Consider the following 10,376-nt stretch of genomic DNA (forward strand, 5'->3'; position numbering starts at 1 on the left):
TTATCCATAGCTCTTAACAATAGCTCTTATCCATCGGCCCCATAGAGTAGTTATTTAGGAAGCTAGTTGATTTGTAGATCAGTCGGTCTGTCAGAGTCGATGCTCTCAAAACACGGCCACTTTCAGTCTTCTGCACGGAGCTGAAATGCTGATTGATCCTGTTATGAAAGAGCAGTAGTTTTTCACTGAACACGTGACCTGACCAGCAGAAGCTAAGGCCCAGAGTTTTTCATATCGCATTTAATGCATGTCCAAAGTATTGTTTGTTCAATAAAACACCCTGACCCTGGTTGACATGAAACCTCAAAACAACATCTATTTTCTATTCTCACACTCGATAACAAAACTCCTTCAGTGACGTCAGCTTTATTAGTTACAAATGACGCAGATTTATTCAACCTGCAGTTAACAGTTAAAAAGTACATTGTAAAAATAGTTGTTGATTTATTTTTTTCAATCCCGAAAATGGAAATAAGAATGGTCTCAGTCTAATGACGGACACAAAACACTTCTTTGTCTTCTCTTTGATGTAAAACAAAGAAAGTTAAAGCCACTGTGTAAAGCTTTTAAAAGCAACTGCATGATTCCCTTTCGGAGTCATAATTGTAGGTCATTCATGCAGGTGTCAGTAGTTGAGTTTTTCCACACATCCATAAAAACATACATTCAGTTCTAATTTATAACTCATTATAACTCTCAGTGATACTGTGGTTTATAACTCATTATAACTCTCAGCGATACTCTGGTTTTGTCTGAGAAATAAACAACACCAAACTAATAAAAAACACAATGAGCAACATCAATAATTCAACCCAAAAGTAAAAGCACCAGTGGTAGCAAACCATCCCTTTTGCCATCCCTCTACTAGCAGTGTTGTGTTGTATTGTGACAATGGCCATAAGTGTAGGCTATAACAGCACAAACTGATCTGGGACCCAGGGTTAACAACATGGGGGGGCCTGAAGTTGTTGGGATTGTGTCAAACCACGTTTGCTAAGGCAGGAGAAATGAGTCATAGCATTATTGGTTACAGCAGACTGATTGGTTACATTGAGAGAAAAAAGTCCCTGATTCTATCATATAGAACATACAGCATTCAAAGCTACAGCATTGAATACATATATTAAATTCAAGATATAGCATTGAATACATATAAACTCAACATATAGCATTGAATACATATATTAAATTCAAGATATAGCATTGAATACATATAAACTCAACATATAGCATTGAATACATATAAACTCAACATATAGCATTGAATACATATAAACTCAACATATAGCATTGAATACATATAAACTCAACATATAGCATTGAATACATATTAAACTCAACATATAGCATTGAATACATATTAAACTCAACATATAGCATTGAATACATATTAAACTCAACATATAGCATTGGATACATACGGTATTCAAGCTCACAGGGAAAAGGGGGTACGTTATCATCATAGTCCACCATTAAGGTTGTCCCTAAACAGGTTCCATCTTTGTCGTCACTTGCACTGTAGTATAGTTCATCCAACTCCATGTGTGCGCGTAAGTAGGAAGTAGCCCAAGGAGCAATGTTTTCAGTTGTACAGACCAGTCTTTGACCACTGAAGTGATCAGATAGGTTTCCAGCCGCTTGGCAGAAGGAGAGAGAGACGTTGTATCTCTTCCTTTTCCCTTTTCTTTTAGATTGTCATGTCTGCAAAGTCTGGTCGTGTGAACCCTTTCTGTAAAACACAAACGTGAGAGACATTTTGTCAGGACATATATCAAAGTATGTCTTATACTGTTAGCTTTGTCCCAGATTTACTTGTCCAGAATGACAATGACAACGACAACTGTGGATAAGTCTTGAATTAGAAAGAAAAAAAAATGGTATTTTTGTCAACTCCGTAAAACATTAACTCTGTCAGAGTGCTGAAAGATCTGATATAATTTTTATGTTTTCATTTTCCATATTTTACAAATGTTTGTATTGAACTTGAATTTTTAGAGGCAAACATTTGAGGTCTGTGTTTGAGGTCTGTGTTGAGGTCTGTGTTTGAGGTCTGTGTTTGAGGTCTGTGTTTGAGGTCTGTGTTTGAGGTCTGTGTTTGAGGTCTGTGTTTGAGGTCTGTGTTTGAGGTCTGTGTTGAGGTCTGTGTTTGAGGTCTGTGTTTGAGGTCTGTGTTTGAGGTCTGTGTTTGAGGTCTGTGTTGAGGTCTGTGTTTGAGGTCTGTGTTTGAGGTCTGTGTTTGAGGTCTGTGTTTGAGGTCTGTGTTTGAGGTCTGTGTTTGAGGTCTGTGTTTGAGGTCTGTGTTTGAGGTCTGTGTTTGAGGTCTGTGTTGAGTATTTGTTGTTAACTCAATCACTGACTAACCGCCCTCAGAGGAAAACAAAGACCTAAAAACTCTCTTTTGGTATTTGTTTCATTAGTCCATTGTTGCAAAACCTGATCTGGGACCAGGCTAACATACTGATCTGGGACCAGGCTAACATACTGATCTGGGACCAGGCTAATATACTGATCTGGGACCAGGCTAATATACTGATCTGGGACCAGGCTAACATACTGATCTGGGACCAGGCTAACATACTAACATACTGATCTGGGATACAGGCTAATATACTGATCTGGGACCAGGCTAACATACTGATCTGGGAGCAGGCTAACATACTGATCTGGGAGCAGGCTAACATACTGATCTGGGACCAGGCTAACAAACTAACATACTGATCTGGGACCAGGCTAACATACTGATCTGGGACCAGGCTAACATACTGATCTGGGACCAGGCTAACATACTGATCTGGGACCAGGCTAACAAACTAACATACTGATCTGGGATACAGGCTAACATACTGATCTGGGACCAGGCTAATATACTGATCTGGGACCAGGCTAACATACTGATCTGGGACCAGGCTAACATACTGATCTGGGACCAGGCTAATATACTGATCTGGGACCAGGCTAACATACTGATCTGGGACCAGGCTAACATACTGATCTGGGACCAGGCTAACATACTGATCTGGGACCAGGCTAACATACTGATCTGGGACCAGGCTAACATACTGATCTGGGACCAGGCTAACATACTGATCTGGGACCAGGCTAACATACTGATCTGGGACCAGGCTAACATACTGATCTGGGACCAGGCTAACATACTGATCTGGGACCAGGCTAACATACTGATCTGGGACCAGGCTAACATACTGATCTGGGACCAGGCTAATATACTGATCTGGGACCAGGCTAACATACTGATCTGGGACCAGGCTAACATACTGATCTGGGGCCAGGCTAACATACTGATCTGGGATCAGGCTAACATACTGATCTGGGACCAGGCTAACATACTAACATACTGTGTGTCTGTGAACATTGGACCTCAGAAAAGGAGAGTAAACTGTGTCAAGTAAAAAATGCGTGACCTTTGAGCTTGACACACACAGCCTGTACACTAACTCATGCTGCTGTCTAATGTCCATAAGGTGTAACAACCTATCAGAGATGTTCTAACAGAACTCAGTCCCAAAGAATGTATTACACGTGACAGTTGAACATGTGGAACATGTTTGGAATTGTTTCTTTTATGACAAACTGTTCAAATAGTTCTACTGGAAAAAAAAACATTCCGTGGAGAAGAAGCATGCAGCTACTGTAGAGGGAGGTAGATATGTTGGGTGTGTTGGGACTTGTTCACCAGGAAATCACTTTAGATAGAGAGAGCTGCACCCTTTAGGTAGGGCTAACCACAATCTAAAGCAGCAATCATTCTAGCAAGCCTCTCCCTAAGTGTGTGTGTGTGTGTGTGTGTGTGTGTGTGTGTGTGTGTGTGTGCGTGGCGCTTACAAAAGCGTATATCGTGGGTTTGATTCCCGCTGGGGACACCCATACGTAAAATCTACGCATGTATGTCGCTTTGGATAAAAGAGTCTGATAAAAGAGTCTGCTAAATGGCAGATATTTCTATACACTACTGTGTGTGACCATACGGATTACATTAAGTAGGAACAAAGACATCTAGGTTAAGTAAAGTGTCTTTGTTTTACAGGGTCAGTCATAGTAGTACGGCGACCCTGGAGCAAATTAAGGTTAAGTGCCTTGCTCAAGGGCACATGGACACGTGTTCACCTGGTGGGGCTCAGGTATTCGGACCTCTCGGTGACTGTCCCAACGCTCTAGCCACCAGGTTACCGGCAGCCGAACCGTTAGGGGTCTATCTTCTTTTGTTTGAACCCTCCCTATCCTCAAGGCTGGTTAACGGAATGCAAAACAACGTCACACACACACACACACACACACACACACACACACACACACACACACACACACACACACACACACACACACACACACACACACACACACACACACACACACACACACACACACACAGGAATGAGGGTTGGGTTCTACAGTCACCCATTCACTTCGAGGTGAACGATTAGGTGAGAGTTTCCCAGCTTTATTTCTAAGCACTGATAATTTACTTTACAACGTGTGTGTGTGTGTGTGTGTGTACGCGTGTGTGTGTGTTTGTGTACATGCATGCATGTGAATGACAGATAAAAAGCTTGGACTCTCTACCAGACACTAGGAGACAGCAGACAGCTCTACTGTAGTTGAAAGCTCTGACTCTCTACCAGACACTAGGAGACAGCAGACAGCTCTACTGTAGTTGAAAGCTCTGACTCTCTACCAGACACTAGGAGACAGCAGACAGCTCTACTGTAGTTGAAAGCTCTGACTCTCTACCAGACACTAGGAGACAGCAGACAGCTCTACTGTAGTTGAAAGCTCTGACTCTCTACCAGACACTAGGAGACAGCAGACAGCTCTACTGTAGTTGAAAGCTCTGACTCTCTACCAGACACTAGGAGACAGCAGACAGCTCTACTGTAGGTGAAAGCTCTGACTCTCTACCAGACAAGGGGAGACAGCAGACAGCTCTACTGTAGTTGAAAGCTCTGACTCTCTACCAGACACTAGGAGACAGCAGACAGCTCTACTGTAGTTGAAAGCTCTGACTCTCTACCAGACACTAGGAGACAGCAGACCACTCTACTGTAGTTGAAAGCTCTGACTCTCTACCAGACACTAGGAGACAGCAGACCACTCTACTGTAGTTGAAAGCTCTGACTCTCTACCAGACAAGGGGAGACAGCAGACAGCTACTGTAGTTGAAAGCTCTGACTCTCTACCAGACAAGGGGAGACAGCAGACAGCTCTACTGTAGTTGAAAGCTCGGACTCTCTACCAGACACTAGGAGACAGCAGACAGCTCTACTGTAGTTGAAAGCTCTGACTCTCTACCAGACACTAGAAGACAGCAGACAGCTCTACTGTAGTTGAAAGCTCTGACTCTCTACCAGACACTAGGAGACAGCAGACAGCTCTACTGTAGTTGAAAGTAGAGCAACAGGAAAAGGAGATGGATTTGACAGGGAATCCCCTCCCTACTCATTATAAACCAATGTCCACAGGAATTTGGGTTCCTCATATTGTATTCACACAGTTGTTTCAGACTTTGAGAGATGTTACATGAACAATAAGCTCCTCTGATAGTGTCTGAACATTATACCAGGTGATGTATCAGTGCTTCCTGTAGAACGCTTCCTCCTGACTGTTTCTGTGATTCACACAGCCGTGTTAGAACCCCCTTCCAAACCAAATTACCCAGCAATGAGGCAAGAGATTCTTCTCAAACTCCTCTCTACCAGTACAACACGTGTTCTGTCCTTAGTGTCCCCTCCTCTCTACCATTCTCCAGTAGTCTGTGATCCTCCTCTCTACCGTTCTCTAGTGGTCTGTGATCCTCCTCTACCATTCTCCAGTAGTCTATGATCCTCCTCTCTACCATTCTCCAGTAGTCTATGATCCTCCTCTCTACCATTCTCCAGTAGTCTATGATCCTCCTCTCTACCATTACTCCAGTAGTCTACTGAGATCCTCTGACTCTCTACCATTCTCCAGTAGTTTATGTAGATCTCCTGACTCTACCATTTTAGGAGACAGCAGACAGCTCTACCATGTAGTTGAAAGCTCTGACTCTCTACCATTCACTAGAAGACAGCAGTAGCTCTACTGTAGTTGAAAGCTCTGACTCTCTACCAGACACTTCTCTACTGTAGTTGAGTCTGTGGATTTGACTCCTCTCTACCATTCTAAACCAATGGTCTGGATTTGGGTTCCTCTACCATTCTCCAGTAGTTTCAGACTTTGAGAGATGTTATGAACAATAAGCTCCTCTGATAGTGTCTGAACATTCTACCAGTAGTCTGTGATCCTCCTCTCTAACCATTCTCCAGTGTTCTGTGATTCACACAGCCGTGTTCTGAACCTCTAAACCATTATCCAGTAGTCTGAGATCCTCCTCCTCTCTACCATTATCCAGTAGTCTATGGTGTCTCCTCTCTACCATTCTCTAGTAGTCTGTGATCCTCCTCTACCATTCTCCAGTAGTCTGTGATCCTCCTCTCTACCATTCTCCAGTAGTCTATTCCATGGTTCTCCTCTCTACCATTCTCTAGTGGTCTGTGATCCTCCTCTACCATTCTCCAGTAGTCTATGATCCTCCTCTCTACCATTATCCAGTAGTCTATGATCCTCCTCTCTACCATTCTCCAGTAGTCTGTGATCCTCCTCTCTACCATTATCCAGTAGTCTTGAGTCCTCCTCTCTACCATTATCCAGTAGTCTATGGTTCTCCTCTCTACCATTCTCCAGTAGTCTATGATCCTCCTCTACCATTATCCAGTAGTTTATGGTTCTCCTCTCTACCATTCTCCAGTAGTCTATGATTCTCCTCTCTACCATTCTCCAGTAGTCTATGATCCTCCTCTCTACCATTCTCCAGTAGTTTATGGTTCTCCTCTCTACCATTCTCCAGTAGTTTCTGGTTCTCCTCTCTACCATTCTCCAGTAGTCTGTGATCCTCCTCTCTACCATTATCCAGTAGTCTATGGTTCTCCTCTCTACCATTCTCCAGTAGTTTATGGTTCTCCTCTCTACCATTATCCAGTAGTCTATGGTTCTCCTCTCTACCATTCTCTAGTGGTCTGTGATCCTCCTCTACCATTATCCAGTAGTCTGTGATCCTCCTCTCTACCATTATCCAGTAGTCTATGGTTCTCCTCTCTACCATTCTCTAGTAGTCTGTGATCCTCCTCTACCATTATCCAGTAGTCTATGGTTCTCCTCTCTACCATTCTCTAGTGGTCTGTGATCCTCCTCTACCATTATCCAGTAGTTTATGGTTCTCCTCTCTACCGTTCTCTAGTGGTCTGTGATCCCCCTCTCTACCATTATCCAGTAGTCTATGATCCTCCTCTCTACAATTCTCCAGGAGTCTGTGATCCTCCTCTCTACCATTCTCTAGTGGTCTGTGATCCTCCTCTCTACCATTCTCCAGTAGTCTGTGATCCTCCTCTCTACCATTCTCCAGTAGTCTATGATCCTCCTCTCTACCGTTCTCCAGTAGTCTGTGATCCTCCTCTCTACCATTATCCAGTAGTCTATGGTTCTCCTCTCTACCATTCTCTAGTGGTCTGTGATCCTCCTCTACCATTCTCTAGTGGTCTGTGATCCTCCTCTCTACCATTATCCAGTAATCTATGGTTCTCCTCTCTACCATTCTCTATTGGTCTGTGATCCTCCTCTACCATTCTCTAGTGGTCTGTGATCCTCCTCTCTACCATTCTCCAGTAGTTTATGGTTCTCCTCTCTACCATTCTCCAGTAGTCTATGATCCTCCTCTCTACCATTCTCCAGTAGTCTGTGATCCTCCTCTCTACCATTCTCCAGTAGTCTATGGTTCTCCTCTCTACCATTCTCTAGTGGTCTGTGATCCTCCTCTACCATTCTCTAGTGGTCTGTGATCCTCCTCTCTACCATTATCCAGTAATCTATGGTTCTCCTCTCTACCATTCTCTAGTGGTCTGTGATCCTCCTCTACCATTCTCTAGTGGTCTGTGATCCTCCTCTCTACCATTCTCCAGTAGTTTATGGTTCTCCTCTCTACCATTCTCCAGTAGTCTATGATCCTCCTCTCTACCATTCTCCAGTAGTCTGTGATCCTCCTCTCTACCATTCTCCAGTAGTCTGTGATCCTCCTCTCTACCATTCTCCAGTAGTCTGTGATCCTCCTCTCTACCATTCTCCAGTAGTCTGTGATCCTCCTCTCTACCATTCTCCAGTAGTCTGTGATCCTCCTCTCTGCCATTCTCCAGTAGTCTGTGATCCTCCTCTCTACCATTCTCCAGTAGTCTGTGATCCTCCTCTCTACCATTCTCCAGTAGTTTATGGTTCTCCTCTCTACCGTTCTCCAGTAGTCTATGATCCTCCTCTCTACCATTCTCCAGTAGTCTGTGATCCTCCTCTCTACCATTATCCAGTAGTCTATGATCCTCCTCTCTACCGTTCTCCAGTAGTCTGTGATCCTCCTCTCTACCGTTCTCCAGTAGTCTGTGATCCTCCTCTCTACCATTCTCCAGTAGTCTGTGATCCTCCTCTCTACCATTATCCAGTAGTCTATGATCCTCCTCTCTACCATTTCCAGTAGTCTGTGATCCTCCTCTCTACCATTCTCCAGTAGTCTGTGATCCTCCTCTCTACCATTCTCTAGTAGTCTGTGATCCTCCTCTCTACCATTATCCAGTAGTCTATGATCCTCCTCTCTACCATTTCCAGTAGTCTGTGATCCTCCTCTCTACCATTCTCCAGTAGTCTGTGATCCTCCTCTTTACCATTCTCCAGGGGTATTTCTCACCTGTTTGTAGTCCTTGTGCAGCTTCTTGTATTGGAACATGTTGCAGAGGACTGTGGCCGCTGCTTTGGCTGCTTTCAGCTTCCCAGGACTACAAGAGAGACAACATAAAGACCAGGTTAAGAACTAGCAGGACTACAAGAGAGACAACATAAAGACCAGGATATGAACTAGCAGGACTACAAGAGAGACAACATAAAGACCAGGATATGAACTAGCAGGACTACAAGAGAGACAACATCAAGACCAGGATATGAACTAGCAGGACTACAAGAGAGACAACATAAAGACCAGGATATGAACTAGCAGGACTACAAGAGAGACAACATAAAGACCAGGATATGAACTAGCAGGACTACAAGAGAGACAACATCAAGACCAGGATATGAACTAGCAGGACTACAAGAGAGACAACATAAAGACCAGGTTAAGAACTAGCAGTTGGACTGAGATTCGCTCTAATTGCAGGAAAGTGTAGGGTGGGAGCAACAGAAGACAGAGAAAATGACAAGGTGCCGTTGAGGAACTAGAGCAAGCACACTTGTCGTTGTTTTGTTTTGTAAAGCAAATCTGCATTCCCGCCATCACCCAACTACTGTCGTTGTTTTGTTTTGTAAAGCAAATCTGCATTCCCGCCAGCACACAACTACTGTCGTTGTTTTGTTTTGTAAAGAAAATCTGCATCCCCGCCATCACACAACTACTGTCGTTGTTTTGTTTTGTAAAGCAAATCTGCATTCCCGCCATCACACAACTACTGTCGTTGTTTTGTTTTGTAAAGCAAATCTGCATCCCCGCCATCACACAACTACTGTCGTTGTTTTGTTTTGTAAAGCAAATCTGCATCCCCGCCATCACACAACTACTGTCGTTGTTTTGTTTTGTAAAGCAAATCTGCATCCCCGCCATCACACAACTACTGTCGTTGTTTTGTTTTGTAAAGCAAATCTGCATTCCCGCCATCACACAACTACTGTCGTTGTTTTGTTTTGTAAAGCAAATCTGCATCCCCGCCATCACACAACTACTGTCGTTGTTTTGTTTTGTAAAGCAAATCTGCATCCCCGCCATCACACAACTACTGTCGTTGTTTTGTTTTGTAAAGCAAATCTGCATCCCCGCCATCACACAACTACTGTCGTTGTTTTGTTTTGTAAAGCAAATCTGCATTCCCGCCATCACACAACTACTGTCGTTGTTTTGTTTTGTAAAGCAAATCTGCATTCCCGCCATCACACAACTACTGTCGTTGTTTTGTTTTGTAAAGCAAATCTGCATTCCCGCCATCACACAACTACTGTCGTTGTTTTGTTTTGTAAAGCAACTCTGCATCCCCGCCATCACACAACTACTGTCGTTGTTTTGTTTTGTAAAGCAAATCTGCATCCCCGCCATCACACAACTACTGTCGTTGTTTTGTTTTGTAAAGCAAATCTGCATTCCCGCCATCACACAACTACTGTCGTTGTTTTGTTTTGTAAAGCAAATCTGCATTCCCGCCATCACACAACTACTGTCGTTGTTTTGTTTTGTAAAGCAAATCTGCATCCCCGCCATCACACAACTACTGTCGTTGTTTTGTTTTGTAAAGCAAATCTGCATTCCCGCCATCACACAA

The 10,376-nt window shown here is 43.5% G+C and overlaps 1 protein-coding gene across 3 annotated transcripts in view; it reads right to left on the reverse strand.

The window, feature by feature from the left end:
* Positions 1-350: 350 nt before the first annotated feature.
* Positions 351-10,376, reverse strand: part of LOC118372666 (plakophilin-3-like) — a 75,943-nt gene continuing 65,917 nt past the window's right edge. For 2 of the 3 annotated variants that reach the window (XM_052480962.1, XM_052480963.1), the window contains 2 exons: positions 8,762-8,849; positions 351-1,729 (listed from right to left, as the gene is read on the reverse strand). In XM_052480962.1, the coding sequence (XP_052336922.1) occupies positions 1,688-1,729; positions 8,762-8,849 (130 nt within the window). In that variant the 3' untranslated portion in view covers positions 351-1,687. The remainder of the gene's footprint in view (positions 1,730-8,761; positions 8,850-10,376) is intronic. The other variant, XR_008080950.1, reaches the window with a different exon arrangement.

Source organism: Oncorhynchus keta, chromosome 26 (genome assembly GCF_023373465.1).
Source record: "Oncorhynchus keta strain PuntledgeMale-10-30-2019 chromosome 26, Oket_V2, whole genome shotgun sequence".
Lineage (NCBI taxonomy): Eukaryota > Metazoa > Chordata > Actinopteri > Salmoniformes > Salmonidae > Oncorhynchus > Oncorhynchus keta.